General features: G+C 34.7%; 1 protein-coding gene and 1 long non-coding RNA gene across 8 annotated transcripts in view; one reads left to right on the top strand and one right to left on the bottom strand.

Moving 5' to 3' along the window:
* The window catches only part of LOC309494180, a 243,646-nt gene that overhangs the window by 187,391 nt on the left and 38,914 nt on the right, over nucleotides 1-17,341 (top strand). The window lies entirely within an intron of this gene.
* Nucleotides 1-17,341, bottom strand: part of LOC309494170 (NLR family CARD domain-containing protein 3-like) — a 132,466-nt gene that overhangs the window by 113,387 nt on the left and 1,738 nt on the right. For 2 of the 6 annotated variants that reach the window (XR_014204240.1, XR_014204241.1), the window contains exons 2-4: nucleotides 8,236-8,477; nucleotides 5,886-7,739; nucleotides 1,309-1,741 (exon numbers count right to left, since the gene is read on the bottom strand). Coding sequence is in view for 2 of the 6 variants with exons in the window: in XM_082163419.1 (XP_082019545.1) it covers nucleotides 8,265-8,441 (177 nt within the window). In the remaining 4 variants the exon portion in view is untranslated. The remainder of the gene's footprint in view (nucleotides 1-1,308; nucleotides 1,742-5,885; nucleotides 7,740-8,235; nucleotides 8,478-17,341) is intronic. The other 4 variants (XM_082163419.1, XM_082163420.1, XR_014204242.1 and 1 more) reach the window with 3 other exon arrangements.

Below are 17,341 nucleotides of genomic sequence, written 5' to 3'. Positions count from 1 at the left end.
TTTCAGAAACGGGCGTGCTGGAATGGCTCAGTAGCGCCACCTTTTGACCAAAGTGGGGGGTTAGATTCATCTACAGCAACAAAACTTGCTATGTATATTGTTCTCATCAAGTTTGGAGAACGCTTGCTCTGGAATTTGAAATAATCCTCCTAGGCAATTTTTTCAATAGGGGGAAAAAAGAATATACATATATATATATATATATATATATATATATATATATATATATATATATTTATTTTATATATATATATATATATATATATTTTTTTTAAGTGACAAGACAGAGAATATTACTTATCTGATATATATATATATATATATATATATATATATATATATATATATATATATATATATATATATATAAATATAGCTGCGAGCAGCGATGGAGGGCACAAGCCGGTGACACCGCCACCCCGGTGCCTTTAGTGTAACTAAAGGCACCAGGGTGGCGGTGCCACCGGCTTGGGCCCGCAATCGCTGCTCGCAGCTATATTTATATATATATTTTAATTTGTTTTTTAATGATTTTTAAAATTGTATTATTTAGTTCAAGTACAGACATTTCAAGTATAATGCAATAAAAAAACAAGATGAATACTAGGCATTGTAAATACAGCTCAAAATGTGTAAACCAGAGAATAACAACTGAAGTATAAAATGAAATTAATACAAATAAATACAAAAATAAAAGTTTATAATATCAAAGCAGTTATAAATATTTTCAGAAACCTTTTGTTTTGTGATCTCATGTTTGAAAGGGTTTCAAAGTATACTGTGAGATCAGTGTTATAAAGGGTAATATAGGAGGCTTTCTTTTGAGTTATTTTTGTCTTATGAATATAAAACTTTGCCAAAATAATTTAATTATATAATTTTGTTTTTCAGAAAAATATGGGTTTTGGAAACAAAGTAAAATGTCATGAGGTTCTAAATTAAGACAAATTTGTTTGTCAAATCTATTTTAAAGTCAGTCCAAAAAGAAATAGAAAAAGGGCAATACAAAAATAAATGTTCAATATCTTCAAGTGATGTGTTACAAAAAGTGCATTTATCAAACAGTATGAATGTTTTGTAATGATTGATCCTAAAAAAGTCGCGGTGGTGATGACGTCATGTAACCCGCGCCATACAGAAGGTTTCGAAGGTAACGCACTTTTTAATGTATTCTCAATATCATTATTGCTATTTTTACAGTAAATGAAATGTATTTGGTCTTGTATAATTATTTGTTGGCAAATAGTGATCAAGTTTATGGCTCGCTTTTATGCGGATCAGGAAGCTTTCGCGTCCAATTGTAAAGACCTTACGGCACGCCCCATTCCTTTCCGACCTTATGGCACGCCCATTGCTCCAGCCTGCAGTTACCTCTACTTGGCCTACGCGATTCACGTAAATGACCCAATTGACCAAGAAAACGGCGATTGTCGCCGAAAAGCAACAAGTTTGCAGGTATGATATAATGTTAGAGGATTACGTGTTGGGCACGACGAAGCCGACAAAGCTTTCAGAAACTTACGATATATTGTGTGTGCAGGAGACTTTCTTATCCAAACAGGACTTAGAAAAGCTGAACTCCATACATGAAGACTTCTATGGGCCAGGGGAATCTACCACAGACTGTAGTACCAGGATAATTCGTGGCAGAATTCCTGGAGGTGTTGTGGCGAAAAAAGTATGACCATCTGATCAAAGTGGTCAGGCTGAACGTTGACTGGGCTATAGGGCTTGAATTCTGCTGTGAGGATAAAAAGTTAACAATACTGAACATATATACACCATATGAATGCTCTGATAATGAATCTGAGTACCTCAATAGGCTGGCCTGTATTATGGCGTATATACAAGACAATGCTTCTAGCAGCATCTTCATTGTGGGGGATTTCAATGCGGATCTCTCAGATAACAGGTCCTTGTTTGCTAATCATTTAAAGCATTTCTGCTCAGAAAATAGCCTTTCTCTCTCCAGTGAAGCACTTTTACCTAATGACAGCTACACTTACATTAGTGAGGCGTGGCACACCACCTCCTGGTTAGATCATTGCATATGTACCAGTGATGCTCATGATTCTATTGTATCCATTTGGATCAACTATGAATTTGCTACTTCGGATCATGTGCCATTCTCTTTGTCGGTGAATGTGGGCAAAGTGCCGCCTCTTAAGTGTGTGGAAAAGTTGGAAAAATTAAGTGGTCCACCTTAACGCAAGAGGACATTTGTACATATCTTACCCAGTCTGAAACCAGGTTGAGTAACATTGAGCTGCCTAAAAGTGCTGTAACCTGTAATGATATTAACTGTCAGAATCTGCAACACAGAGTTGAACTGTGCTCACTGTATGATAAGATTGTAGATTCTCTCCTTGTCTCAAGTCAACCTCTGTAATAGATGAAGACATATAAAGCTAAACCAGGCTGGAATGAATATGTGGAGCAGTCCCATGCTGAGGCTAGAAGGGCCTTTAAAGCTTGGGCTGAATCAGGCAGACTCAAGTGTGGTCATGTGTTTGAGTGTATGAAGAAAGCAAAGGCAAACTTTAAATATGCCCTACGGTTTATTAAAAGTAATGAGAACACTCTCAAGGCTGACTTACTGGCAAGGAAACTGCAAAGCAATAGCCCTACAGACTTCTGGAAATAAATAAAAAGAATGAACAGCAATAAACTGTTCCTACCAACACATATTGATGGTGTAAATGGAGCAGAACAGATTACACAGATGTGGCAGAAGCATTACTTTGACATTTTCAATGCTGTTAAGAGTAATTATTTTATTGTTAACAAAATTGAGAAGACTGAAGATGTGATTGTCACTCCACAAGAAGTCTTTGAGATAGTGATGAAGCTGGATTACAACAAGGCATGTGGTGCAGACGGGGTATCTGCTGAGCATTTAAAATATGCTAGCAGGAAACTGTATCCCTTGCTCGCCATTTGTTTTACAGGCTCTCTAATACATGGAGTCTTACCCGACCGATTATTGTCTGTCATTTTGGTTCCAATTGTAAAAGATAAAACTGGCAAAATTAACAGTAAAGACAATTATAGACCTATAGCTCTGGCCAGCACTCTAAGGTACTGGAAAAGTCCATTCTGAATAAGTTGGAAGAGTTTTTGCTGACCTCTGATAACCAGTTTGGCTTTAAACCCAAACATGGAAGAGACATGTGCATCTTTGCTTTGAAAGAAATCTTGGATCTGTACAATAGACATAATACAACAATTTGTATGTGTTTTATTGATGCCTCAAAGGCCTTTGACTATGTAAACCATGAAAAATTATTTCTAAGTTGTACAAGAAAGGTGCTCCAAAATGTCTTGTGGGAATTCTGGTTTTCTGGAATGGCCATCAGTTAATGTCTGTTAAATGGGGAAATTGCTTATCTGCATCTTTTTGTGTGTCAAATGGAGTAAGACAGGGCAGCATTTTGTCTCCGTTTTTATTTAATGTATATATGGACGACTTGTCAAGGCTTTTAAATGATTGTGGAACGGGCTGTAGGGTTGGCAACAGTACCATTAACCACCTAATGTACGCTGATGACCTTGTTATTTTCTGTCCATATAGCGCGGGGTTACAAGAGCTGTTGCATGTGTGCTCTCAGTATGGAACAGACTTTGATATAAAATACAACTCAAAGAAAAGCATTATCATGATAGCCCGGAGCAGAGAGGACTCCAAACTGACATTCCCTGATTTCTTTTTGTCAGGCAATAGACTTAAGGTCACTAATGAATGTAAATATTAGGGGCACTATGTGACTGCAGACTTGTCTGATGACAGAGACATTTACAGACAGTGTGGCATGCTTTATGGACAGGCTAACATGCTGATCCGCAGGTTTGGAATGTGCTCAACACCTGTTAAAATCAGACTCTTTAAGGCATATTGCACTACCATGTATACTGCTCACCTGTGGAGGCGCTACAAAAAGAGTAGTATGCAAAAGCTAATTGTAGCGTATAATGATGCCATGCGGATGCTACTGAGGGTCCCACGATGGAGTAGTGCAAGCCAAATGTGTGTAAATGTGGGTTTGCCAAACTGCCCTGCTGTACTGCGAAATCTTATGTACAGGTGCATGTGCAGGCTTTCGAGCTCGGCGAACAGTATCATCACTGCATTGACCAACCCTGGACTAAGCTCGGTGAGATATTCTTCTAGTATTTGGACTCACTGGCTTATGAGCCTATACAGGAGATAAATGTATTGGTTTTATGTGTCTCTTTTTTTTTTTTTTTTTGTAATATGGACCATTATTCACGTGTCTGAAATAAATAAATAATAAATAATAATATGGAGTGGCTTTAGAACACTTATAATATAGTCCACAAAAAGTTGATGGTTCTTTATAATGTTTTTGTAGCTTTTGTGAGGCTTAACAATAACACAGAATAGTTTATGCACAACATCGGATTTGGATACCGATACTGAGTATTGGATCGGCGCATCTCTAGTCAAAACTGCTAAGTATTTAAATTAATTTGTGTACACTCACAATAAACCAGAACACTGTAGGTGTGTGCCATTCGACAGGGTCCCTACGCAGTGTTCACTGATCCCTACTCCCTGAACATGGTACATCAGTTGAAGTGGACTTCGCTGACAATAATCACTCATTTGGAATGCTCTGCAACGTCATCAGTGAAAGGCAACAACGGGGTTGCGCAGATTATTATATAACTTATATAAATATTGTAATTTACTTTACTTTCAAATTTAAATTCATATAATAGGCCTATATATACAAAACACGTAGCCTATCTAATAAATAAAAATCAAAACATTGTATTAGTTTATTACTAGGCTACTTTATGACTAAACATCAGCTGTACTATAACGGTCATTTAATATGAAAATAATTTTTGATTTGGTTATCAATACATAAATATGGTCTTAATAAATGTAGAGGTCTCATCTCGTGCGTTTTCTTTCCCACCCGCAGCTGCATAGCAATTAGCAAACATTTTCTGAGGTAAATAAAGTAATAATAATAAATAAATGACTGTGCCTAGCTGCTTCTCAACACTTTTAATTTGTGTAGATATTCATACAGTAGAATATGGAAATGTAACATGCATCACCCCAACCATTCATAAATACTCTAGTTTGTATAATAATAACAATATTTACGAATACTCAAATGCATATCTAAACTCAGAGTCGATAGAAATGTAAATGTTAAATCTCTTCCAATGGCTCTGCTCTATGGTTAGTTCAGACTGGTGATGCGGTGCACAATGACAGGTGGGTGATCTTCACTCTCCACTTCCTGTGAAGTGATGTATCGATGTTCCCTTATTCCCTACGCCATTTGCAGTGCCCTTTGAACTGAACATGTTCGTTCACTTCAGATTGGAGTCTCACTTAAGATGGTGAAATACCCTGTGAAGTCCACTTCGCAGTCCACTTACGGTCAGATGGAACGCACCATGTGGCTTTGTAAAATAAACAAACAGGATGTGTTTTCTGGCGTCTCGGTTTCCTTTCCGTCAACTAGTTTGTGGAGCGCTTCACAAAAATAAACCAAACTCAGCAGAATACTGTCACACAGCTTTTTCTTTTCTTTTGTTAATCTGTTAATTATTTAAGTCAAATATATTTAGCATATTAATTCCTTTTATACAGGCCTATAGACTATGACTTTATGAAAACAAAATATAATTTTTATTTTAAATGTAACTGTAACTGTAAATGTAAAAAAACCTGTGAAAACTTGAAAACCTGAGCTCTAGGGAACTGAGTTTGGCTCCCCTAGTATAAGTGAACCTCAGGGAATATAATAAATAATGTAAAAAAAAACTCCATGTCATGACCCCTGTAAAGATGTAAGATGCATTATTAAAAAGGATTCTTTAGCTATTAATGATTAAACACTCACAGAGCTTTTCTGCAGTTGACCACAGCTGGTACCAGTCTTCTTCTACCCTCAGCTGATGTGTTGTATTTCATGGGGTTCAGCTCATCCAGAACCTCCTCTGAGATCTGAAGCATGTAGGAGATTGTAGAGCATTGAGCAGGAGAGAGTTCCTCCTCTGAGTGTTTGTCTGATTTCACAAACTCCTGAATCTCTCTGGACAGAGTCTGATCTTTCACTTCCAGCAGACAGAGGAACAGATTGATGGATTGATCAGCTGAGAGATCATCATCTGGATCTTTGATCATGTCTTTAATGTACTGTGTGATTCTCCTGATGTCCTCTGAGCTGCTCTCTGTGTGTGTCAGTAGATCCTGTAAGAGTCTCTGATTGGACTCCAGTGAGACGCCCAGGAGGAACCGCAGGAACAGATCCAGCCGTCCATTCTTCCTCCTGAGGGCTTTATTTACTGCTGATGTTAGTAGATCATACAGAGAGACTTCATCAGAGCTGAATACACCCAGAAGCTGCAGTGGTGCCTTGTTCTTCATTAAATAGCAGTAAAACACATAGAAAGCAGCAAGAAACTCCTGAACGCTCAGATGAATGAAGCTGTAGACTTTCCTCTGATGAATCACAGATTCCTCCTTAAAGATCTCAGTGCAAATCCCAGAATGCACTGCGGCGTCAGTGACGTCTATGCCGCTCTCAATCAGGTTCTCCTCATAGAACATCACATTGCCCTTCATCAGCTGATGGAAAGCCACTCCAGCAAGTTTCAGGATCACTTCTCTGTTTGACCGCAGGAGTTTCTCTGGATCTCTCTCTTCATACTTCTGATTCCTCATGTTGATCTGAATCAGCAGGAAGTGGATGTACATTTCAGTCAGAGTTTGAGGGATTTCTGCACTCAGATCTTCTTCCAGGAGCTTCTGAAGCACAGTGGAGGAGATCCAGCAGAAGACGGGTATGTGGCACATGATGTGGAGGCTTCTTGCTCTTCTGATGTGTGAGATGATTCTGCTGGCTTGATGCTCGTCACTGATTCTCTTCCTGAAATATTCCTCCTTCTGAGGCTCACTGAATCCCTGAATCTCTGTCAGACGGTGGATGTATTTGGAGGGGATCTGATTGGCTGCTGCTGGTCTGGAGGTGATCCAGATGAGAGCCGAGGGAAGCAGATCTCCTTTCATGAGCTTTGACATCAACACACCCACTGATGAAGTCTCAGTCACATCAGAAACTTCCTGAGCGTCTGAAAACATCAGTGTGATTCTGCTTTCATCCAGACCATCAAAGATGAACACAACTTTACACTCCTCATAAATCTTTGAGTCCAGATCTTGAAGTTCAGGATGAAAGTCCAGCAGAAGTCTGTGAAGACTGTACTGATGATCTCGGATCAAGTTCAGCTCTCGAAATGGAAGCACAAACATGAAATCTACATCCTGATTGTCTTTTCCCTCGGCCCAGTCCAGAATGAACTTCTGCACAGAGACGGTTTTCCCGATTCCAGCGATGCCTTTAGTGAGAACAGTCTTGATCTGCTCCTTCTCCTCGTGTCCTGGTTCAGGAGAGGCTTTAAAGATGTCATTGCAGTAGATTGTAGTGTTTTGTGAGTGTTGTGTTCTGGCTGTTTTCTCCATCTGTAAAACCTCATGTTCTTCATTCACTCCTTCTCTCTCTCCCTCTGTGATGTAGAGCTGTGTGTAGATCCTGTTCAGGAGGGTTTCATTCTCTTGGAGTTTCAGTCCCTCAAATAATCTCTCATACTTGTTCTTCATGCTGGTTTTGTGTCTGTGTTTGACTCTCTGTAGTTCATCATTCACTGGTTGAGGAGAATCCTGGTCTCCAGTCTGATCATCTCTATAAACTCTGCTGAGAAAAACAAAACATTGCACAGATTTAAGAACATGAAAAATAAAATCTAAATCTACACAATCTTGTCAATCTTGTATTTTCTGTACAATTAATGTGTTTCATTTCAGTTTTAGTTCAACACTTTTTGCATTGCATAGCTCTCTGACTCCAGATCCTGAGAAAACACAGAGAAATAATTCTTCCTGTCTGACGTTTCATTTATTTAATTAGGGCTGCAATAACTAATTTATCAAATGGATAATAACGGATAATGTGGAACAATTTTTTTTTAAATAGTGGATTTAATATATATATACACATCTTCAAGAATTCATATTCATTTTATTTTGGGGATTTTTCATCTGATTCATTGAAAGAATAAATCAACAAATTAATCCATTATCAAAATAATCATTAGTTGCAGCCCTACTGCAAATCTCATCTCTCTGTGTGAATTCAGTGTGTGTGTGACTCCCATAAAACAGTTAATTCACCACTACAGGTTTACACTCACCTGAGGTCAGAGGTCGCTGGTTCATCACTGGGGTCAGAGGTCACTGCTTTATCACTGGGGTCAGAGGTCACTGGTTCATCACTGGGGTCAGAGGTCACTGCTTTATCACTGAGTTTAGGAGGATTATCCATGGATCCATCACTCTTCACAGACACACAGCTGGGATCTGGAGATGAAGATCTCTCACAGCTCTCTCTGTTCTCCATAATGAGAAACTGACTTCAGATCTGCATAAGGAAACACTGAGAAAAACATCATAAGACTCTTTAGTAAGACTACATAAGACATTAAGACTATTCCAGTAAGTACAGTAAAATCAAATCTCAATACTACACACACAATGACTCTCTAGAGGTTTCTGTGTGTTCAGACTGTGTAGTTGCAGCAGATTGTGGAGGATCCTTTTCTTCTGAAGTCTATAAAGTACTGGTTTACTGTGGAAGAACTGGTCTGACTGCACAAAGGCCAGATGTGAACCTCTGAGATGAAGTGGATCAGTGCTTCAGTCTCCATTACCCACCGTCAGTGTCTCACTGATGCTCTTGAGTCTCACTGAACACTGAACTTCAACAGCAGGAGGAAAAGCCTGAATCTCTCTCTGTTCAGAAGCTTCATGTGTTTCTGCTGCTGTAGAGAGACTCACTGACAGCTTCTCTGTGTCAGAGCTCATATCACACTGACTGATCAGCACATTTGATGAAGAACTCTCTGAACGCTTCCACATCCAGCCGGTTACACTTTTATAATGATTAATAGTTGTTCTCCCTCCACAATAATGAGTTTTCATGCAGTTAAATAATCAGATGCGAGAAATACAATCACTATGAATCACAACAACTCAGATTTCAGTCATAATGTTTCACACATTGTGAAATTGTCAAATTAAATCCATTTAACTTTTTCAAAAAAACACATTGTTGCTTCTTTATTATTATTGTTAATATCTAGTATTTTCATATAGGTGAAATAAAACATTAAATTATTTATCATATTATCTAATCGGGCTTCTTCCTTTAAATATCACAATCCAGACACTTTAATTGGAGAGTATAGATTTTCTGTAGCGATCAGAAATACATCAGTATGTCATAATCAATCTTCTCACTAAAGCTGATCGTCTGTGAGTCGACACCTGGCCTACAGAAGACCGGAAGTGTTCAGTTTTACATGTTTACTTTCCACCTCTGTATACTTCAGATTGTGAAGAATCCCAGAATCCCTAGAGCTCGATATTATTATAATCCTGAAGATAAACTTGTTCACTTTTACATGCGTCACAAGTCCATAAGTACAAAACGCTTACCCACTAAACACTGGACATCGGATAAATGTGCAGATCATGTCTATATTGGGTCCGTCGGTCCATGACCAATTCTGGACATCTATTCAACGTCCAAACTAGGTCCACTATTTGGACGTCCAACCATGACCCAACTTGGACGTCATATTGACGTTCAACATTGGACCTTTGAACTGGGTCATATTTTTGGACGTCATTTGGACATCTATGACAGGTGCAGGAAATTTACATGATTGATTACTATGTTGATACAAATATCAATATTGTTATTATCAATATGATTAATACATATGAATACAGATTATTTATAATTATTTAAGATCATTTTCCAAAAACTCCATTTGATCGTCTCAGCATCAGGAGATAACTGAAGACGCGTACAAAGGTGTGATGCAGTAGCTCAAACAGTAGACCGTTGGTGCTTGTAACGCTAAGATCACGAGTTCGATTCCCAGGGAAAGCAAGAAGTGTGTGTGTGTGTGTGTGTGTGTGTGTGTGTGTGTGTGTGTGTGTGTGTGTGTGTGTGTGTGTGTGTGTGTGTGTGTGTGTGTGTGTGTGTCACAAAACAACCCCTACAGTGGACTGAATTTGGACGTACTCACTTAGTTTCTATTTAATTTACCAATATCACATTTGACTAACTCCCAATTATTAATAAAACAGCGTTCATTACAGCTTTTTTACAATAATGCTAAACAAAATATTTCATTTTAAGCTTAATGGTATTATGAGATATAAGACAGATATTTCACTTCCGATATGATGGTTTCAACTGTTTAAAGGCTTCTAGATACACAAGCTAGAAAGAGTCCCAAAGTAACTTCAGCAAACAAAACAAAGTTCTTTCTGATATTTGTGTATATAACATAACAAAATCAGATTATATGTATTGGGAGAAATATTTCCATAATAATCATAATGGCAAAGCCACAATAAATGTACTAGTGTCTCTGAGTGATGTTTACAAGAAGAACAATTTGTATTAATATCTTTATGGAATTTCTAAGTTATAACAGGATAAACACGGTGGATAATCTGGACAACAAACCAAAACTAAACTTTAGTGAGCAGTTCCTGTTTGCACAAAGTGTCCTGATCGCTATATATATGTATATATATATTGCGTTGTGCGTTGTAGTGTGCGTTGTGTTGCGTAGTGCGTTGTAGTGTGGACTGTGAAACCGGAGGGATTTAAAAACGATGACGTAAATTTAGTCATGTGACGCATATTGTACCAATAGATATTCATGTTTATACCAGTATTGTGCCTGTTATGTGCTATTCACTTTCACACTGTTGCTAAAAATATTCTACATTGCACACTCTTCATATCACAGTCCTGCAAAGATGACAGAATTTAGCCAGTGTAGTCTACGTGATACGCAGGTATACGCCGTATACCCACTAGAAAATGCCAAGGATTTGCGTATACCCACTTAAAAAAGCGTGAGGATACGTATCAACTTCGTTTTGTGTCAGAACTTTCACACTTTCATTCATAAATTCACCCCGTCTGTGTTTGCGAAGCGACGGATCGAATCGCGGAATCCAGTCACAAATGGAACTTGCTATAGGGCAGAACGTCACGGATTTTGGCTATTTTTGAATGAATAAATCAAAAGTAACTGCTGTACAATGAATCAAATCTCGATATGGACGAATATTAAAGCTAAAAGAGATACGCGTCTCTGGGAATGAGCGCTCAATGTGTGCTCCACTACACACACACACACACACACACACACACACACACACACACACACACACACACACATAGAGAGAAGCACGGGTGACTCACGCTCGTGGTGTTTTCAGCATTTCACTGTATTGAGACATGATGTATGCTACAGCTACACATGTATGGCAAGCCATTTTAACATTTAAAAGCTAGACTGGATATGTGTTGCAGATATCTGTAATTCAGTTTTGCCTAGTCAAAAAGAACATTTCAGATATCCGCAACTACATTCTTCCTATCCATAATTGTAATTTCAGATATCCACAAAGACAGTGTTCCTAGGACAAATGACATCACTTTTGCCATTCATTTGTATGGGGTTTATCATTACAGATATCTACAATTCAGTTGCAGATATCCACTATGTAAATTATGGATATCTGCAATTGAATTGTAGATATCTGTAATTCTAGTTTGAGATATCTTCCATCTGATTCTGACTAGTCATAACTCCAGTTCAAGATATCTTTAATTCACCTCAATTCAAGATATCTACATGTTCCTTTTCAGATATCTTAAATTAAGTTTTGACTAGGCGAAATGACGTTGTAGATATCCGTAACTGGAGTTATGACTAGGCGAAATGACGTTGTAGATATCTTAAACTGGAGTTAGGGATAGTCATAATTTAATTGTAGATATCTATTATCAAGTTATAGATATCTTGAAATGAATTTTGATTAGAGATATCTGAAATTTGAGATATCTGTAACTTTTATTCTGCCTAGTCAAAATGTAATTACAGATATCTTGAATTAGAGTTTTGACTAGGCCAAATGACGTTGCAGATATCTGTATGCATGCATCACACTTTAGGCGGGAGCAGAGCGTGTTGTTCAAATCATCAAATCACACAGCACCTGTTAACTGTTAACTTTAATTAGCACTGATTAGCACCATGTCGGAGCAACCAGAGTTTTTAATCGTCTTTTTTCATGCTGTTAGATACTGTTTCAAACTGAAAAAAATAAAATAAAAAATAAGAACTAATCTGAACTAAGAACTTTGTTTCTCATCTAAGGAAGTTAATGTTATTGTACTTTCATGAATAGCATGCATGTAAGCATCTTTATTAAAGTGAATTAGTGTGAATCTCTTTCACGCATAAATCTTATGGCAACAATAACCTTTTAAGCATGATCATAAACATAGCATTTCAACTTTTTTTTTTTTTTTTTGTATATAAAAAACATTTTCTGGTGTTTTTTTCGATTACAGCCAACGCCATGACTGCTTCTTTCTTCTTCCATTCATAGAAATAAAGAAATTAACCCACTTCTTCTTTGATTATGGCGGGGAGGGGAAATGGATATCTAAAATAGAGCAACGTCATGCACAATAATTTGCACTAGTCATAATGACGTTTGAGATATCTTTAACTTTCATTCTGCCTAGTCAAAACTGAATTACAGATATCTGCAATTGTCATTTAAGATGTGTGACGAGTTGAATGTCGTTTTTCAATGACGTCATTGCAGATATCTGTAATTCAGTTTTGCCTAGTCAAAACTGAATTACAGATATCTCAATCTGTCGTTTCGACTAGTCACAATTACGTTACAGATATCTTGAATGACAATTCCAACTATCCAAAATGTAATTACGACTAGTCAGAAAGACATTGTTGATATCTACAATGTTAGTTCCGGATAGTCAAAATTAGCTTTTAAATGTTAAAATGGCTTGCCATACACATGTGCATTTCATCGCAGAGCTGCTATGAGAGTCGCTTGACGAGAATTTGATAAAACTATCGTCATTCATTCGTTTCATATACACACAGAAACTGTAATGTCTTTACGACAACCTGTCAAAATAAAAGTTAGCTATAACTTGAAGAAATTATAACAGAAATATATTACTATTGCACAGTAGAGTATACTTCAGGCCTAATAATAATAATAATAATAGTTTATTAAAACACACAGAAACTCAAATGTCTACAACCCACCAAAATAAAAGTTTGGTCTAACTCAAATTAATTAGAAAGAAAGTGCACAGTAAAATGTATTTTAAAATAACACTTTTTTTTTTTTTTTCAAAAACACCATTTCTAAAAGTAAATTTGTATTTGTGAAAATTAATTTTTTTTTGAAAATTGTCAGCTGATAAAACCTGTGCTTCAGGGACCATATTCATATAACATCTAAGGCTAAATGTAGCTCAACTGACTGAGTTAGATGGTGATTCACACTAAACAGTAGGAAATCAGTCCAGTCTCCTCAGCTGTAAATGTCATTGGCTGTTAAAGTCTTGTGTTGCTTATAATAAATTGACATGTTGATAACACTTATTTCATAATGCTCTCAATTACATGTTGATGCATAGGCCTACTGTATGCATTAGTGAGTGTGGTGGTGCTTATGGGGTATGGCAAGCCGTTTTAACATTTAATCATTTAAACCGACTAGTCTCTATTTTCATGCTACTAGTACTTATTTTTTAGATCTAGTATCTATTCCATTAAGTACTAGTACTTATTCATTAGCTACTAGTGCTTATTCTTTAGGTACTAGTGCCTATTCTTTAGATACTAGTGCTTATTCTTTAGGTACTAGTACTTATTCAATAGATACTAGTACTTATTCATTAGATACTAGTACTTATTCATTAGATACTAGTACCTATTAAATAGATACTAGTACTTATTCATTAGATACTAGTACTTATTCATTAGATACTAGTTCTTATTTATTAGATACTAGTACTTATTCATTAGTTACTAGTACTTATTATTAGATACTAGTACTTATTCATTAGATACTAGTACCTATTAAATAGATACTAGTACTTATTCATTAGATACTAGTACTTATTCCAATAGTGACTAGTAACTATTCTTTTGTTACTAGTAACAAATACATTTTTTTGCCATTGACTTCTATGGGGATCTGTCATTCAGATATCAACTATTCAGTTCTGACTAGTATTTATTCCAATTGTGACTAGTACATATATATTAGATACTAGTAGTTATTTATTAGATACTAGTACTTATTCATTAGATACTAGTACTTATTCATTAGATACTAGTACCTATTAAATAGATACTAGTACTTATTCATTAGATACTAGTACTTATTCATTAGATACTAGTTCTTATTTATTAGATACTAGTACTTATTCATTAGATACTAGTACTTATTCAATAGATACTAGTACTTATTCATTAGATACTAGTACTTATTCATTAGATACTAGTACCTATTAATTAGATACTAGTACTTATAAATTAGCTACTAGTACTTATTCAATAGATACTAGTAACTATTTATTAGATACTAGTATTTATTCCAAATGTTACTAGTAAGATTTTGGATTTTACTAGTAAGATTTTTAATTGAACTATCCAGTGGCATTTCTGACTAGTCATAACATAAGACGAGTAAAAAAGAAGTTGTGACTAGTAAAATAAAAAATCTTACTAGTAACATTCGGAATAAATACTAGTATCTAATAAATAGGTACTAGTATCTATTGAATAAGTACTAGTAGCTAATTTATAAGTACTAGTATCTAATTAATAGGTACTAGTATCTAATGAATAAGTACTAGTATCTAATGAATAAGTACTAGTATCTTTTGAATAAGTACTAGTATCTAATGAATAAGTACTAGTATCTATTTAATAGGTACTAGTATCTATTTAATAGGTACTAGTATCTAATGACTTAGTACTAGTGTTTATTGAATACATACTAGTATCTAGTAATAGTTACTAGTATCTAAAAAATAAGTACTAGTACCTAATAAATAACTACTAGTATCTAATATATATGTACTAGTCACAATTGGAATACATACTAGTCAGAACTGAATAGTTGATATCTGAATGACAGATCCCCATAGAAGTCAATGGCAAAAATTTGTATTTGTTACTAGTAACAAAAGAATAGTTACTAGTCACTATTGGAATAAGTACTAGTATCTAATGAATAAGTACTAGTATCTATTTAATAGGTACTAGTATCTAATGAATAAGTACTAGTATCTATTTAATAGGTACTAGTATCTAATGAATAAGTACTAGTATCTAATAATAAGTACTAGTAACTAATGAATAAGTACTAGTATCTAATAAATAAGAACTAGTATCTAATGAATAAGTACTAGTATCTAATGAATAAGTACTAGTATCTATATGGCAAGCCGTTTTAACATTTAATCATTTAAACCGACTAGTCTCTATTTTCATGCTACTAGTACTTATTTTTTAGATACTAGTATCTATTCCATTAAGTACTAGTACTTATTCATTAGCTACTAGTGCTTATTCATTAGCTACTAGTGCCTATTCTTTAGATACTAGTGCTTATTCATTAGATACTAGTACTTATTCATTAGATACTAGTACTTATTCATTAGATACTAGTACTTATTCATTAGATACTAGTACTTATTCATTAGATACTAGTACTTATTCATTAGATACTAGTTCTTATTTATTAGATACTAGTACTTATTCATTAGATACTAGTACTTATTCAATAGATACTAGTACTTATTCATTAGATACTAGTACTTATTCATTAGATACTAGTACTTATTCATTAGATACTAGTACTTATTCTTTAGATACTAGTACTTATTCAATAGATACTAGTACTTATTCATTAGATACTAGTTCTTATTTATTAGATACTAGTACTTATTCATTAGATACTAGTACTTATTCAATAGATACTAGTACTTATTCATTAGATACTAGTACCTATTCATTAGATACTAGTACTTATTCATTAGATACTAGTTCTTATTTATTAGATACTAGTACTTATTCATTAGTTACTAGTACTTATTATTAGATACTAGTACTTATTCATTAGATACTAGTACCTATTAAATAGATACTAGTACTTATTCATTAGATACTAGTACTTATTCCAATAGTGACTAGTAACTATTCTTTTGTTACTAGTAACAAATTATTTTTTTTGCCATTGACTTCTATGGGGATCTGTCATTCAGATATCAACTATTCAGTTCTGACTAGTATGTATTCCAATTGTGACTAGTACATATATATTAGATACTAGTAGTTATTTATTAGGTACTAGTACTTATTTTTTAGATACTAGTAACTATTACTAGATACTAGTATGTATTCAATAAACACTAGTACTAAGTCATTAGATACTAGTACCTATTAAATAGATACTAGTACCGATTAAATAGATACTAGTACTTATTCATTAGATACTAGTACTTATTCAATAGATACTAGTACTTATTCATTAGATACTAGTACTTATTCATTAGATACTAGTACTTATTCATTAGATACTAGTACTTATTCAGTAGATACTAGTACTTATTCAATAGATACTAGTACTTATTCAATAGATACTAGTACTTATTCATTAGATACTAGTACTTATTCATTAGATACTAGTACTTATTCAATAGATACTAGTACTTATTCATTAGATACTAGTACTTATTCATTAGATACTAGTACTTATTCAGTAGATACTAGTACTTATTCAGTAGATACTAGTACTTATTTAATAGATACTAGTACTTATTCATTAGATACTAGTACTTATTCATTAGATACTAGTACCTATTAATTAGATACTAGTACTTATAAATTACATACTAGTACTTATTCAATAGATACTAGTACCTATTTATTAGATACTAGTATTTATTCCGAATGTTACTAGTAAGATTTTTTATTTTACTAGTCACAACTGCTTTTTTACTCGTCTTATGTTATGACTAGTCAGAAATGCCACTGGATAGTTCAATTAAAAATCTTACTAGTAAAATAAAAAATCTTACTAGTATCATTTGGAATAAATACTAGTATCTAATAAATAGTTACTAGTATCTATTGAATAAGTACTAGTAGCTAATTTATAAGTACTAGTATCTAATTAATAGGTACTAGTATCTAATGAATAAGTACTAGTATCTAATGAATAAGTACTAGTGTCTATTGAATAAGTACTAGTATCTAATGAATAAGTACTAGTATCTATTTAATCGGTACTAGTATCTATTTAATAGGTACTAGTATCTAATGACTTAATACTAGTGTTTGTTGAATACATACTAGTATCTAG

This window comes from Leuciscus leuciscus (assembly GCF_965113295.1).
Source record: "Leuciscus leuciscus genome assembly, chromosome: 3".
In the NCBI taxonomy this organism is placed as follows: domain Eukaryota; kingdom Metazoa; phylum Chordata; class Actinopteri; order Cypriniformes; family Leuciscidae; genus Leuciscus; species Leuciscus leuciscus.
Note: the sequence above shows the minus strand (reverse complement) of the source record. Positions and strands in the feature narration are given on the sequence as shown.